At 44.7% G+C, this 17,052-nt stretch overlaps 1 protein-coding gene across 1 annotated transcript in view; it reads left to right on the top strand.

Moving 5' to 3' along the window:
* The window catches only part of neo1a (neogenin 1a), a 232,067-nt gene that overhangs the window by 214,412 nt on the left and 603 nt on the right, over window positions 1-17,052 (top strand). The window contains exons 17-28 of the mRNA XM_056278452.1: window positions 2,464-2,696; window positions 6,107-6,245; window positions 6,699-6,806; window positions 9,786-9,980; window positions 10,881-10,913; window positions 11,305-11,367; window positions 12,152-12,290; window positions 12,585-12,829; window positions 13,329-13,421; window positions 13,864-14,034; window positions 16,288-16,575; window positions 16,730-16,866. Of these exons, the coding sequence (XP_056134427.1) occupies window positions 2,464-2,696; window positions 6,107-6,245; window positions 6,699-6,806; window positions 9,786-9,980; window positions 10,881-10,913; window positions 11,305-11,367; window positions 12,152-12,290; window positions 12,585-12,829; window positions 13,329-13,421; window positions 13,864-14,034; window positions 16,288-16,575; window positions 16,730-16,866 (1,844 nt within the window). The remainder of the gene's footprint in view (window positions 1-2,463; window positions 2,697-6,106; window positions 6,246-6,698; window positions 6,807-9,785; window positions 9,981-10,880; window positions 10,914-11,304; window positions 11,368-12,151; window positions 12,291-12,584; window positions 12,830-13,328; window positions 13,422-13,863; window positions 14,035-16,287; window positions 16,576-16,729; window positions 16,867-17,052) is intronic.

Raw genomic sequence — 17,052 nt, 5'->3', positions numbered from 1 at the left:
TCCGCATCAGTGGTAGATCTTGTTGAAGGGCTACATTCTCAAGTTTTAAAAATTGGTGTCATATGGTTTGTGTTTACAAATACTTCCTGAATTGTATGTAAAAAAAAAAAAGCCCATCTAAATATCATCTGTGAATGCTTAAATTGAGTGGTATGTCTGTGTGGAAACCAGATAAGGGTCGTAGCTATCAAACTTAACATCTCAGTTGGTCAGGATGAAATCCCAGAAGATTGTCTTGGTGTGCTGTTTCTACCTGAATTTTTTTATTTATATATATATATACACTACCGTTCAAAAGTTTGGGATCACCCAAACAATTTTGTGTTTTCCATGAAAAGTCACACTTATTCACCACCATATGTTGTGAAATGAATCGAAAATAGAGTCAAGACATTGACAAGGTTAGAAATAATGATTTGTATTTGAAATAAGATTTTTTTTACATCAAACTTTGCTTTCGTCAAAGAATCCTCCATTTGCAGCAATTACAGCATTGCAGACCTTTGGCATTCTAGCTGTTAATTTGTTGAGGTAATCTGGAGAAATTGCACCCCACGCTTCCAGAAGCAGCTCCCACAAGTTGGATTGGTTGGATGGGCACTTCTTTGAGCAGATTGAGTTTCTGGAGCATCACATTTGTGGGGTCAATTAAACGCTCAAAATGGCCAGAAAAAGAGAACTTTCATCTGAAACTCGACAGTCTATTCTTGTTCTTAGAAATGAAGGCTATTCCATGCGAGAAATTGCTAAGAAATTGAAGATTTCCTACACCGGTGTGTACTACTCCCTTCAGAGGACAGCACAAACAGGCTCTAACCAGAGTAGAAAAAGAAGTGGGAGGCCGCGTTGCACAACTGAGCAAGAAGATAAGTACATTAGAGTCTCTAGTTTGAGAAACAGACGCCTCACAGGTCCCCAACTGGCATCTTCATTAAATAGTACCTGTTAGAGCCTGTTTGTGCTGTCCTCTGAAGGGAGTAGTACACACCGGTGTAGGAAATCTTCAATTTCTTAGCAATTTCTCGCATGGAATAGCCTTCATTTCTAAGAACAAGAATAGACTGTCGAGTTTCAGATGAAAGTTCTCTTTTTCTGGCCATTTTGAGCGTTTAATTGACCCCACAAATGTGATGCTCCAGAAACTCAATCTGCTCAAAGAAGTGCCCATCCAACCAATCCAACTTGTGGGAGCTGCTTCTGGAAGCGTGGGGTGCAATTTCTCCAGATTACCTCAACAAATTAACAGCTAGAATGCCAAAGGTCTGCAATGCTGTAATTGCTGCAAATGGAGGATTCTTTGACGAAAGCAAAGTTTGATGTAAAAAAAATCTTATTTCAAATACAAATCATTATTTCTAACCTTGTCAATGTCTTGACTCTATTTTCTATTCATTTCACAACATATGGTGGTGAATAAGTGTGACTTTTCATGGAAAACACAAAATTGTTTGGGTGATCCCAAACTTTTGAACGGTAGTGTATATATATATATATATACGTATGTTTTGCTCGGTTATTAAGTGAAGAGCTCTATTTCACTGAAATGGCAAAAACTGACAAGGTGGTGAAAAACCAATCGCTGGTTTTTATTAAAGCAGCGTAACTATTAAGAGTTGTTTGAAAATATCATGTTGGGAATGTCAAGAAATTACTTTTCATGCTGTAGCTAGCTGTTAAAATCTCAAGATATCTTCAGACAGCAAAGATTGGAGCTTTATAAAATGGGCTGCATTAGAAAACCTACGTTAACGTTCACAAGTAGTCCATGACATCCTCAAATGTTCCTGCGGGCTCTTTTCTAATACGTAAAGGCTGAATCTTCTCCCCGTGCCCTTCAGAGACATTGTTACTGTTTGTCTGTTAGAGGAGAATGTTGAATGGCATTCAGTGTTCCTCTCTCTTTTCAGCCACTTTGTTGTTAATTTTACATTGAAACCCTTGAGGCTTTGAAAAGAGTTTTTTTTTTTTTTTTTTTGATGGTGGCTTAATGGTTATTGACTCAGGTTATCAACACACTCACCCCCACTTTCCTAATGGTCTCATTGTTTCCTTATGACTAGAACATCACTCTGTCAGTAGTGCTAGCTGTGACTAGGAAAAACCATGCACCAGACAATAGCTCCCACATAGTAGCCGAGTCTGTAGAAATGTCTTACTGTAGATGTAGTTGTCTGTTTTTCTAATAGAATCTTCTTTCTCTTTCTCTTCACCCTTCCCAATCCCATCCTTGTGGCATTCTTGTTATTTTTGTCCTCCTCCCCTCGTCCATCTCCTTAATTTTAACTCATTAACCATATTTTCTTGTTTGTCCCCTCCTGCATCCTCTTCCTGGTCTGTTTGGGCTTTCCCCCCCCTCCTTTTGTTTTCTTTTATATTCACCATACCATGCCTCCCACTATGTTTTAATTTTGGTCATTTTAATTTGTGCATTTGTGTTTGTGCGGGTTAACCGCTGGCATGCAGACACCATAGACCCCGATGTTGACCTGTACGAACTCTTCCATGCTCCATACACCCCAGTACCAGACCCCTCCCCCATGCTGCCACCCGTGGGTGTTCAAGCTTCTGTGCTGAGCCATGACACCATCAAGGTGACCTGGGCTGACAACTCGCTGCCCAAGAACCAAAAGATCACAGATGCCCGGTACTACACAGTACGCTGGAAGACCAACATCCCCGCCAACACCAAGATGAAGGTAAGAGAGAGGCCTTAGTTGTCATTGTATGCCAGTGGACCAACTTGTTTTGTGTTCAGTAACTAGATTTGGTGCGTTTTTGCAAGATTTCAAATAATCCTTCTAAGATAAAACGGATTTAATCGTGGCGAACTCTGCTGTGAATGAAATTGAATTTTTAGCTTAAAATAAAATGAACCCAAATAAAAGTAAATTGAACCCAGACATTGCCGAAGCTCGCTGTCCTTTTCTGCCTAACATCAGCACTTTTAAACTCACGCAACTCATTTAAATTGAGCTATTTTAAGCTTAGCTCAAACTAATGTCATTTTGAACAGCCTAAATCGGTTTAGTCCGATCAGACTTTGATAATACCTCCTTCATTCAGTGCACTTGCTTTCCATTCTGTTCAGTGTAGTCGGGCACAATCCCTGCAGGACTGTGCTTACCAGAGAAACGCATTGATGTTCTCAAAATAGAAAGTAATGTCGTACAGTTCAATACAATAACACAATCCCCATCGCTCCACAGGAGAGTAGCAGTATAGTATTGGTCTGAGATAATTTTATAGCAGGCCAGTAATCCATTTGGCCTTTAAAATTCAACAAAGAGAACCAGTCACTCAACAGTCTAAAGACTCCCATAGCGGTATATGTACATAGAGTTCCTTCATAAGAACTGGTGTTGGGAGTGTTGGACCGCCTTCCTGGATTTTGGTAGGGAATGAGTCAATTTACAAATCTCGGGTTTATATTGACTGAACACAATAATCCGGCGCAGTGGACTGTTACCACATTTCCCTGTCTTTCATACCAACAAACCCGAGTTATTCTTAATCACCATCAGCACTGCAAAATATTTTTTATACGTTTAATATCAAATTTGTTGTCACTATCATGTCATTCCTTGTCTTTTTTTATCTTGTTATTTTGTCCTCATTTCCTGACATTTATTGCTTGTAAGGCTATCGGCTTAAGGCTTATTTTTTCCTCTATGTATTTCTATGGTAGGTTTTTTTTTTTTTTTGTCAGTTTCTACTGTGGGTTTGAGCCAGCTTCTGTTAACCAATACCTCTGGATTTGTATCATCAGACAGAGGGCAGTAAATCAATAAAATCATCAAAGCCCACTGTGATGAATAACACCATAGCTCATACCCGTGATAGCCATATTCATTATCACATACTCATTTCCAGAGATATTGACCGTCTAGTCAGTGAAATGGCCATGTGTAAAAATATTGTATGAATGTAATACTCAGAGTGTGGAAAATGAAGTCAGTCAGCTGTAGGTCAAGTGCTTGTGCGTATCAAATCACGTACAATGTGCTGATCCAAGAAATACTGGCAGCAGAGGTAAAGGGAGGCAGGAAGAGCTGAGCGCTGGAACAAAGGTGTTTTAAGATTCAGCACTTGGATTCTTGTTGCGCAATTATGTCCATTACTAATTTCTCAACATAGGATTGCTGTGTGTGTGTGTGCTTGTGCTTGTGTCAGTGCATGTTTACATGCAGGCCTGCTTACATTGGCGGCATGCAGAGCCCATATAAAGGGCAGCATTTACTGATAAATTATTCAGCAAGGACAAGACAAACTGAGAGCTGGAAAAAGAGGGGTAAATGGCTCACAGCTTTATAATGCAGTTGTACTGATGCACACACACACACACACACACACACACACACACACACACACACACACACACACACACACACACACACACACACAAAAAAGACAGTCAACACTTCTGTAGGATACTTTGATAAGATTGGACACTTGAATCCAGGTCGTTTTTCAATAGCGTTGGCCTTGCCACAAAGATTTATTCAGTCGCTTTTGGGAAGAAAAGAAAGGGAGAGAGGGTACCGTGCAAAGTCATGAACAGAATCCTAATCCATAGCGTTGCAAATAAGTGGTTTGCAACTTTGCACCTTGGCTAATAAGGCCCAAACTTGGGATAGCAAAATTCATTTGAATACATTTTTCTTGCTGCACTGACACCATTTAAGCAGGGTGACAGGCTCATTACTCATGTGTTCATCATCACCTACCCCAAGATGAAAATTATCAACACGGGGGGGTGTCCGGGTAGTGTAGTGTTCTATTCCGTTGCCTACCAACACAGGGATCGCCAGTTCGAATCCCCGTGTTACCTCCAGCTTAGTCGGGCATCCCTAGAGACACAATTGGCCGTGTCTGCAGATGGGAAGCCAGATGTGGGCATGTGTCCTGGTCGCTGCACTAGCGCCTCCTCTGGTCGGTCAGGGCGCCTGTTCAGGGTGGAGGGGGAACGGGGGGGAATAGCGTGATCCTCCCACGTGCTACATCCCCCTGGTGAAACTCCTCACTGTCAGGTGAAAAGAAGAGGCTGGTGACTCCACATGTATCGGAGAAGGCATGTGGTAGTCAGCAGCCCTCCCCAGATCAGCAGAGAGGGTGGGGCAGTGACCGGGATGGCTCAGAAGAGTAGGGTAATTGACCAAGTACAATTGGGGAGAAGAAGAGGGGAAATTCCAAAAAAAAAAGAAAGAAAAACCCCCCCCAAAAAAATATCAACACAATTGAATAAGGACACACACACACACGCGCACCCACATACACACACACACACACACACACACACACACACACACACACACACACACACACACAGGGTACAGGGTCAACAGTAGGAAGAGACAGTGTGGAGATAGAGTTTACCTTGTTCATGAACCATTTTGTTGGAAGTCTGTTTTTTTTCTTCATATTGCTTGGGATAAATGAAATGCCTTGTAGACTCTGAAGCTACTCATAATGTTAAGTTGGCACAGCTCAAACATGTGCGCTAATGTAGGTGAACTGAAAGACAGTGTAACCCGTGGGGATGACTCAGGTCCAATCTTTGATGCTGCTCTCCCATCAGCTCCTGTCTACTGTTCAAGCAAGCATCCCCAGACAAGCATGTGCATTATTTAAGAGATGACTGCTTTCCAACCAGCTGCATGTATCTTAAGAACAGACTGCCCTCTGGTTGACCTCCCTCGATGGAGAAATGCATTCCTGTCGATGCACGCAATGTTATAGATAGGACTGATGGAGACCAACTAACATTCTTTATTGCCTCTTTGACCTCATGAGCCCTTGTCAGCAAGCTTAAACCATACCCCTCTCTGTCGCTATCTCACATGCCATTTTTAAGATTATAATTCAAGGTCATAAAGCTGATTTTGAGTTCTGATTTTTGCATAAATAAATGTTATACATGGGATGTGCTTATTTATGTCGGTCTTGCCAGTGGTCCTGCACTTCTTATTTGTTCTGATTAAGAATTCCTACATGAGGCTTATTGAAGATCATTTCAGTGTAGAAGGGTTTTGGTTCCTCACTGGTTAAAGTGTGTAGTGTACCTACCATCATATGAACTGTGTGTCTGTTTGTGTGTCCGTGCCCCAAGACGGCCAACACCACCAGCCTGAGCTACATGGTGACAGGACTGAAGCCCAACACACTGTACGAGTTCTCTGTCATGGTGACCAAGGGCCGACGTACCAGCACCTGGAGTATGACAGCCCAGGGCACCACCTTTGAGACCAGTAGGAGCATTATCATATCTCTTTCTCACTTGCTCACTCTTGCTCTATGTCTCTGTCTGTGTGTCTGTCTTTCTTTCTCTCTCTCTCTCTCTCTCTCTCTCTCTCTCTCTCTCTCTCTCTCTCTCTCTCTCTCTCTCACTCACTCACTCACTCACTCACACACACACACACACACACACACACACACACACACACACACACACACACACACACACACACACACACACACACAGACAATGCATGCATGTGCATACATACATAAATATAAGCACATATACATGTAAGTATACACAGCCCTGCATGAAGTTTATTCAGTGTGACAGCACTTACCAGTCACTAGTTCACCTTTTTGTTTGAATTTCTCTATGTAGATAGTTCTTGTTAACTAGTTGTGAGTTTATTCGAATGATTGGCACTAGTGTTCATGATGCTGACATCCAACCTCCTCTCCAGTTCCCAGCTCCTCTCCTAAAGATGTGACAGTGGTCAGCAAGGAGAGCAAGCCACGCACCATCATTGTCAACTGGCAGCCCCCCTCCGAAGCCAACGGCAAGATCACTGGTGTGTATCACTCTCCCTCATGAACACAATTTTTTTGTGGTCTCAGATAGATTTTGGCCTAACAGGTTGGCTTAGCTCATAGGAGTAAGTGAAAGTTATTGAAATGTATTGGTTTAAAAAGGTTTTTTGATAAATTTGCCAAACTCTTCATCAAACTTGAATATGTAAAGGTGCTATGTGTAATTCTATTTGAATCCTGACCTGTTATCAGTCAGGAATGTGAATAGAAACAGCAATTTTATGTAAGCAAGACAAGAAATTCAAATAAACAATTTGTGGATACACAGCAGTTTGGCCGACACCTACCTTTTTCAAAATGCCTTCAGTAGATATAGTTATCTGCAATCACCACGTGTTTTGCTTCAGTCTGTGAGCAAAGTGTGACAGTTTGGGCACCGAACAAAAAAACCCCATCTCAGCTAGCCCAGCCCCTGTGTGTGTGTGTGTGTGTGTGTGTGTGTGTGTGTGTGTGTGTGGGTGTGTGTGTGGGTGTGTGTGTGGGTGTGTGTGTGGGTGTGTGTGTGTGAGAGAGAGAGATGAGTGGTGGATTTTGAAAGCCAACGAAATCTAGACTCATGCAGACAGGAATGACATGCATAGTTTCTATTTTGCATTTAAGACCATCTATGGCCCCAGAAACTGTTCCCTGGCACCCGTTAGGTCTGCTGATTGAACAACTCTTATCAAAGACCAGCCCCTGTTAGTGGACCAGTGGGCCTAGCATTTTAACACCCTGCTCAACCAGCCCACCCCAGTGGACTCAACTGTACTGGCAGAGCTCCCTGAACAGCCTACCTTGCAAGACCTAGACCTCCCACCAACCTTCAAAGAAATCCTGCATGCAGTCAAGACCCTGAAAAACAATAAAACTCCTGGACCTGGTAACATTCCCACTGAAATCCTCAAGGAAGGAGGCTACCTCTGTACGAGGACACTGTATCTCTACATCCTTGAGGTGGGGAGTCGTAATGTGTTGTCCCCCAGCATTGGAAAGACATTAACATTGTGACCATTTATAAAAACAAAGGAGACAAATCCATCTGCTCCAGTAGTAGGGGCATTTCATTACTGGTCATTGCCGGAAAGGTCCTAGCCAAGATCATGCTCCGCAGACTAACACTAACAATAGCCGAACGGGTCATACCAGAGTCACAATGCAGCTTCCAAAAAGATAGAGGGACAGTTGACATGATCTTTGTCACACACCAGCTCCAGGAAAAATGCCGGGAACAGCCCAAGGATTTATTCATAGCCTTCATAGACCTTTCAAAGGCATTTGATACAGTCAACAGGGACCTGCTGTGGCAAGTCCTGAAGAAATTTGGATGTCCACCCCACACGTTTCTCACCATCCTTGGACAGTTTCACTCAGGAATGATGGCCCGAGTGGTTGTGGGGAACCACAGCTCTGAGCCCTTTGGTGTGCAGACTGGAGTCAGACAAGGCTGTGTGCTAGCCCCAGTCCTGTTCAATATCTTCTTAGTCTGTGTTACAACACTGTTACAAAGGAGGATGGAGAAACAGGCTGGAGTCACTATTGACTTAAGGCTCGATGGTAACCTATTCAACATCAGGAGGTTCCAGGCAACCACCAAGTTAACCTCTGAGAATATCATTGAGCTACAGTATGCCGATGATTGTGTCCTGGTAGCCCACACACTAGAAGCCCTTCAAAACACTGTCGGTAGTTATAACTGCATACAGTAGAATGGGACTGATCATCAACACCCAAAAGACAGAGGTAATCTGTCAGATGAGTGCCGGCCTCCCAAGCCACCCAACAACCTTCACAGCAGAAGAGCAACAGCTGGCCACTGTTCCTGCCTTCAAATATCTGGGAAGCATACTATCTGACACCTGCACAATGGATGATGAGATCCAGCACCGCCTCAAACAAGCCTCAATATCTTTTGGTCATCTAAGGAGAAAGGCTTTCCAGAACAGCAACCTCAATCTCCACACCAAAGTCCTTGTTTACAGAACAGTATGCAACTCCACACTACTATATGGATGTGAGGCATGGACCATCTACAGCCACCATCTCAGAAGCCTGGAGGCCTTCCATGTCTCCAAAGGATCCTCAGCATTACTTGGGAGGACAGAGTGCCACACACAGAGATGTTGGAACGGGCAGGCAGTTGCAGTATGGAGTCTAACCTAAACCACCATCAACTCAGGCGGCTTGGGCATGTCATTCGTATGCCCAGCCAACAACTCCCACGTAAGGTCCTCTATGGCCAACTACACCTTGGTCAATGCACTGCTGGTGGGCAGGAGAAGCGGTTCAAAGACCAAATGAAGACCACACTGAAAAGATGCCAGATCAACCCCTCTTCTTTGGAGGAACTTGCTTCCTGCCGCACCATCTGGCGCTCACATCTCACAGGGAGTGAAGTATGTATATGGAAAATCAGCGCACACAACACCGTTTAGCAAAGCGTGTGAAGAGGCGTGCTTGCAAAGCTACCCTTGCCCCCCCCCCAGCACCACCCTTACATGCCTGTTCTGCAGCCGCAACTGTGCATCCAGAATCAGAATATTCAGCCACCAAAGGACTCACTAATAGAAGATAGTCATCATCGGATATGATGGACAACCAGCAAGTGTGTGTGTGTGTGTGTGTGTGTGTGTGTGTGTGCGTGCGTGCGTGCGTGCGTAGAGGTGGGGAGGTTACTTTGTTTCAGTCAGTACCATTTAACAATTCCATAAGGTCATCAACCCTGTGATGGGCTGGCGGGCTGTCCAGGGTTTCTCCCCCCCTGCCGCCCAATGCCTGCTGAGATAGGTTCCAGCATCCCCGCGACCCTGAGAGCAGGATAAGTGGTTTGGATAATGGATGGATAAGGTCATTGAATCATGTGTGATCAGAGATACTGACTGAGAGCCTCTTGTTCAAATTCAAATTGCTTTGATTGCATGATCATAACAAAATACAGTATTGCCAAATTTTCTTTATTTTTCTCCCCATACCTTTTATAGGCTACATCATCTACTACAGTACAGATGTCAATGCTGAGGTTCATGACTGGGTCATAGAGCCAGTGGTGGGCAACCGTCTAACCCACCAGATCCAGGAGCTCACACTGGACACCACCTACTACTTCAAGATCCAAGCCCGCAACTCCAAGGGCATGGGCCCCATGTCGGAGGCTGTGCAATTTCGCACTCCAAAGAGTAAGTTTGATCAAAGGGCCCTGAGGCCAAGGCGAAATGCAAAGCAGTTGAGAGGGAACGGTCCCCTTTTTAGTGTCAGTCTACCAGTTGGCACATCTCTTGTTAAAGCTTGCCAAATCATATGATTTAAGTTCTCCCGGTTATTGAGTTTATTATTATTACTATTGAGTTAAATGAACAATCCAGTTAAAATTCCAGGCAGTGTTTTATTATAGTGAAGATGCTTGGAGGAAACTTCCTGGAAAAAAGCTATGATTTCTTAAATTATCCACAAGGTTTCTTAATTGGTATGGCATGACTTGCTTTTTGTGAGTGATGCATGTGGTACTAGAAGCTGCTGTGAACTGGAGTCAAATTCCTCGTATGCATAAGCACACTTGGCCAATTAAGTTGATTCTGATTCTGTTCAGCCAGCAACTTGTAATTTGCATCCAGCCTACAGTACAGTGTGAAAAGGATAAATGCCAGTTAGGCTGCAGTTTTGCTGCGCAGGGTTTCTTTCAGTAAATATTTTTATGAGCATTTTCAAAGGGCTTTCATATGACTTCATATTTTCCTCACGGGAGTTTCGATCATATTCTCATGTATCTCAAAGCGGCAAAAAATCAATGTGCATTTCATTTGGCTTGTTGTGTGACAGGGTTTTCTTCTTTCAGTGCTTTGCTTATAAATGAGTTTGGCTGAATTTATAGTACACCCTTCCTCCAGCCGTATCTGTTAATTTATTCCCCTCTCTCTCTTCCTCACGCTTAGTTTTTCCTCCCTCCCCTCATTTTAAACCATGTCTTTCTCTCTTGCCCCCCCGTCTTCCATCTTTCACTCACTCGCTGCTTTTTTTCAGCTAACCAGTTTTTTGCTTTTCATTTTCTCTCCCTACCTGCTCTCCTTTGGCCTGTTAAGCTGAGTCCTCTGACAAAATGGCTAATGACCAAGGTAAAACTCCCTCTCCACACTTTGTCTCTCAGTGCTCACTGCTGACTCTGCACCGTGTGTGTGTGTGTGTGTGTGTGTGTGTGTGTGTGTGTGTGTGTGTGTGTGTGTGTGTGTGTGTGTGCATGTGCGTGTGTGTGTGTGTGTGTGCGTGTGTGCGTGCGTGCGTGTCCCCTCTGCTCCTGAACTCCTCCACCTTCTGGGCTGTTTAACTTGGGCAGCATGACTTATAAAAAGTGTTTTGGCTCCTGGAATTTTATTTCACTCAATCCCCACATGAAAGTTTTATGGAGGCATGAATATGAGAGTGTAAATTTAGCTATACACTTGAGAGTTTCTACAAAAATATTGTAATGCTGCATTCATTGACGCGTTGTCTTGTTTCCACTTCCAGCTTCCAACCTCCCGGCGAAGCCAGGAAGCCACCACCCCCCACCTGACTTCGGATCTGCATTGGGTAAGGCTGCCTGTGGCTCAGCTACATTGGCTGTCTTAGTGCACAGCTGTCATAATGTCACTTAGGGGCGTCCGGGTGGCATAGCGGTCTGTTCTGTTGCCTACCAACATGGGGATTGCTGGTTCGAATCCCCGTGTTACCTCCAGCTTGGTTGGGCGTGTCTACAGACACAATTGACCGTGTTTGCGGGTGCGAAGCCGGATGTGGGTATGGGTCCTGGTTGCGGCACTAGCGCCCCCTCTGGTCGGCCGGGGCGCCTGTTTTTTTTTGGGGGGGGGTAGCGTGATCCTTTCATGCACACTACGTCCCCCCGGTGAAACTGTCAGGTGAAAAAAAGCGGCTGCCGAGTCCACATGTATCGGAGGAGGCATGTGGTAGTCTGCAGCCCTCCCCGGATCGGCAGAGGGGGTGGAGCAGTGACCGGGACAGCTTGGAAGAGTGGAGTAATTGGCCAGATACAATTGGGGAGAAAAAGAAGGAAATTCCAAAATAATAATAATAATAATGTCAGTCAGAAAGGGGGAAGCGAGCCCCAACAATGGTCTGATAGAGTTGCCTAAAATCCTTCAATCCTGAAGAAGTCAGCTTCTTCTGAAGCAGAAAAAAGAAAAATTACCTGTTCCTGTTTTTATTTATCATACTTTGAAGACATGACTGAAAATTTCGAGTTGATTTCCGTCTGCACAGTGTGTAATTTAGCAATTTAAGCCATACACCAACCAATATTGCATTTGTTCTTCTCCAACTTTGCCTCTTTCTTTTTTCCTTTTTTTCCACCTTCCAGGTAAACCAGGGATGACAGGAAGTGGAGACAACCACATCCTGGTTATTGTTATCATCATCTCAGTGGGTGCTTTCACCATCATAGTGGTAGTGGTGGGGGCCTTCCTATGCACGCGGCGCACGACATCCCACCAGAAAAAGTAAGCAGCCACAATCCTCTTTTGTGTCCTGTGGCCCTCTCTCTTTCTGTCGCCATTTGTTTCTTGGTCTCCTTACTTCCTTCTCCATTTTCTGGTCTGACTTCTCGTCTCTTAACTCTGATAAATGTCTTATTTTCTGAACCTCGTCCAATACAGCACTGATCATCCTCCTGGAACTCTTTCATATTGTTAATATACCCACTGTGATTAATTAACTGCCATCAAATAACTTTTCCTTTTTCACTTGTGACAACTGCTAGAACTTCAACAATCCACTTTTGGTTTCACCTCCAGGAAACGGGCCGCTTCCAAGTCCTCCAACGGCTCCCACAAGTACAAGGGCAACTCCAAAGATTTGAAACCCCCCGACCTGTGGATCCACCATGAGAGGCTGGAGCTCAAGCCCATGGACAAGTCTCCAGACCCTAACCCGGTCATGACTGACACACCCATACCCCGGACCTCTCAGGACATCACACCAGCGGATGGTGGTTTAGAGAGCAACCCCCACATACAACAGAGGCGTAACTCTTACCGCGGTCAGTGTTGCCAGGGTGGAGTGAGAGGCGATTCTTGCCCTTAAAACCGCCCAGTGGCTGCAGAACATACCTTTCGAGAGCTAATAAAGAAAATGCTTTTGTTTAGGCAAGAGATGTGCATATGTGCTGTGATTAGGTCCCACGAATACAACATTAGTGGTACCTGGAGTATTGCTTTTGTGTTGAATGCTTCCTTGACAGAGTTTCTGTGTCAGTGCTTGTCTTGTGCTTGTTGTAGGTTTTGTAATTATCATTCCAAACATTTCATGCTTTTCACACACTGTTCATGATTGCAGTCCCTCAAGAATACACTCTTACAGTTAACAAATATTTCCAAATCCAAACAACATAATCTGCTGTTAATAAGGATTAAAAAAAAATCATAAGCAAGACCCAATGACACATTCATAATCTGAGTGACGCAATAGTCGTAGATCGTTCACTAAAAAGAGCAGCCCAACAGTGGCTCTTTCTGATTGGCTGGTTTCAACCATTTTAGGTCATGAATCAGAAGACAGCATGTCCACACTAGCAGGCCGGCGTGGGATGAGGCCTAAAATGATGATGCCATTTGATGCACAGCCGCCTCAGCGTAAGTGTGGGTGTGATTGCATGGATCTGTATGTATGCGTGAATGTGTAGATGAGCGACTTGTTTTTCATACCTCACAATTAATGAGCAATCTGTCTACAAAACATACAATTCAACAGCTTTTGAAGTAATTGAGTATATTGGCTTTACTGAATATGACAAACAGTCAGCAGAACGATGGCTCGGTTTAAACCTCCGTGTCATTCAATTTTTTGTCTAATCTACTGAACAACATTGCTTATAAGTCAAAGTCCATTTAACATATTGCACAAATATTCAGATGTGGTTGCTTGTTTTTGAGGTTGTTTAGAATGGAGCTTGCTTGTGTGTGTCTTGACAATCAGTGCTTCCACACCCTTCATCATTGCAACAGGCTAAACATCTCATCCTGTTTGTGTGTGCATGTGTAATGTATGTGTATGTGTGCGTGCGTCCATCCACAGCTGTGATTAGCGCTCACCCCATCCATTCCCTCGATAACCATCACCACCATTATCACATGGGCAGCCTGGCATCGCCGACACGCAGCTATCTCTACCACCAGGGTGGTGGGCACCCACGCCCACACACCTGCACCACCCCCCTCTCTCATCTAGACAGGGTGGACTCCTCAGGTGAGACCGCTGCCACCCTCTGGATGGCAGAGGATTTGCAAGTGGGTTGTGTCAATCACAGGGCAACCCTGACTCGGTCACGACTGGTCATGCTCCTTTTGTCCTCACTCGTTTGTTCATTCTTTCCTCTGTTCACTGTCCCTGCCAGGCGGTAGCCTAGGAGGGGATTGTGCATTTGGTCACGTGTGTCTGTGTGCGTGTCTGTATCTGTCCGCGGCTAATCTCGCAAGCTACTGGACCTATCAGCCTAATTTTTTTTGTGCACAGTTATGACTGTACGATGAAGGACCTCTTGTGGTGGTGGTGATTCAGAACCTTCGAAAAACGTTTATTCTTGCTGTCGCAGCTCACTCAACCAACCGCCGCTGTCTGTCACTGCCCAGTCTAAGTTAACCGTGCACGTGTGTGGCTCACATCTACAGTTGATCGGGCAGCACAACATGTACTCGGGTATGAGTCTTGAAAGTAAACGAGAAGTTAATCATATTTCCCAAGTCCGCAAATCATTCCCTGCTGATGTCAGCTCAGGAGAACTGGAGGAACACTGTATGAACCAAAAATAACCTCTGTCTTTATTGTCCCCGGGCTAGACCAAAGTGGTCACATAGCAAATCTTTTCTTTTTGGAAAGTGCAAGTTCATATTAGACTTGGATGTGTTTGTGCGAGGGTCCCACAGACTGACAGGCAAAACGTTTTTTACTGGTAAATTTTATTTATTTGTTTATTTATTTTAGCTTGAGCGCTGCTTATTAAAAACTTTTTTCCCCCATATTTTCCATTCAGTGGAATTGGGCGCTGTGCAAAAGTCTTAAAACAGCAGAAAAAACACTGGGTTTTTTTCTGTCCCAGTGTGCGTGTATCTGTCCGCTGCTAATCTTGCATACTACTACTGGGCCTGTCAGCCTAATAATTTTTGTGCACAGTTATGACTGTATGCTCAAGGACCTCTCGTGGTTGCGATGATTCAAAATCTTTAAAAAACCTGTTTTATACCGCAATTGAGGGCTCCCCAGCTGGTTTGTCGCCAAGTTCAAGCACCGAAGAAGGGGAGATACGCCTGGCGGGGATCTGCACTCTACTGAGTGCACTCTTCCTGTCCGTCGATGACATAGGTTCATGCCAACACAACTGTCATCTTTTTTTATTTTGCTTCCTTAGAATGTTACTAATCACTTCAGGCCTTTTTAAATGACTTGCCAGTGTCCTCTTTCACTCAGTGCACATGACTCTCTGCCAGAATGCTGTGCAGTCTAGTCCAAGTTTTTGTGGGAGAGGTATTAAGGATGCAACCTGAAGTTTGGACACTAATATTCAGTCATTCTGCATATGAACCTGTCTGTTTCTGCCATGTTTTTACATCTTCGTGCTTTAGAAACTTCTAGTGGTCTCTGTCAGGTCTAATTAATGCTTTTCTCAATAAATTATTTGGGGGGGGGGGCCTCTAGGCTGGCATGAAAAGATGAACAATTCTCTTCAGAGCTTACTCAGAGCATGGCTAAGATTGATCTGAATGTTATAGGGGTGAGCAACTTTAATGATAATAATAAATCAAACTTATATAGTGATTTTCTAATATTCAAAGTTGCTTTACAATAAATGGGGTGAAACAAGACAACAGATAAATATAACACAGACATATAGGGGTGGATGGGAAGGGGGGCTACAAGAGGGAGAAGTGGCAGCCACACACGACGCCAGCAGTACTCTCCCACTTAAACAGATAAAGAAGGGCAAGAAAAACAAAAACAAAAAAAACAGCACTGTGGACGCTGATTTTCTGTAGGGGTTTACTCCCGTAGCCTATTCCTCCCCTGAGGTATCCACTAGGCAGTGGCACTATTTAACCCATAGCTGGGGGCTGGTTCCACACCAGTGGGCCTGCATACCGCATGTCTAGGGGTCAGACCTCCTCCGAGTCCCTTGTAGTTCAGCCGGGGTCCAAGGTGTACCCAGTTACCATGTGTTGCCACAAGGAGGCACTACATAGGGCTTGCTGTTGGAGAGGCTATGAACTTTGATGGTAATGGTTATGAAAAAGTTGACGAGACTGTACGTCTGTATGCCTGATTTATGAAACCCACAAAAAATCCCATTTGTGGCATTTTAGATGAAGAAAGAAACCCCTGTGCATTTGTCCCAGCTCTCTCCATATCTCCAAGGCGCAGGAGGACCAGGCCTATAAACCCATCTCCTTTTTTGCCTCTGCCCTCTCTGTTTCCCCCTTCTTGACCCCATATCTATATCCTTTCCAGAGTCTGTGAGGAATACTCCCATTGCTGAGCCCATCCCCCCAGCCACTGCCTCCTCCCAAGCCTCCTGTCCCTCGGAGCTGCTGGCAGACCCTGAAGGCAGCTACCATGGCTCCAGCACCACTGAGGAGGAACCCAGCTATTCCAGCAACCTGCCCCCGCACCGCCCAGCACACCCCCACTCCCACGCCCACCCCCTCAAGAGCTTTGCTGTGCCTGCCATCCCCTCCACCAGTCACCCGAGCTACGAGTCACCTGCCCTACCCAGTACTCCCTTGCTCTCTCAGACCGGTGAGGAATTGGACACACGCACTCACCCACACACGTCCTTGGCAATATGAAATCACCTAGGCAGACCTCATTTTGAGGCGGTTTCTCAATCGAGACTGTAAGATTGTGAACTGAAAGGAATCTTACTTGGTGTTCTTGTCTGTTTGGTGTTCAGGGCCCCCTCCTCACCCCCACGTGGTCAAGACAGCCTCTATTGGAACCTTGGGTAGGACGCGCACGCCCATGATTGTCACTGTGCCCAATGCCCCTGATGTGCCAGAAACCAGCAAGATGCTGGAAGATGTAGACAGCGTGAGTATGGCGCTCCATTTGGGCCACTTGTAGCCTCTTGCCAGGGCAGATGCGAGTGGCTGATATTGTTCCTGTGTGGCCTATCATGGCAAATGGTTTTCTGGAAAAAAAAATTAGTTTGACCAACTGTAACATGATAGCACTATATGTCAGTCATTATCTTGTGAAATTTTGATATCCACACAT

This window comes from Lampris incognitus, chromosome 4 (assembly GCF_029633865.1).
Source record: "Lampris incognitus isolate fLamInc1 chromosome 4, fLamInc1.hap2, whole genome shotgun sequence".
Lineage (NCBI taxonomy): Eukaryota > Metazoa > Chordata > Actinopteri > Lampriformes > Lampridae > Lampris > Lampris incognitus.
Note: the sequence above shows the minus strand (reverse complement) of the source record. Positions and strands in the feature narration are given on the sequence as shown.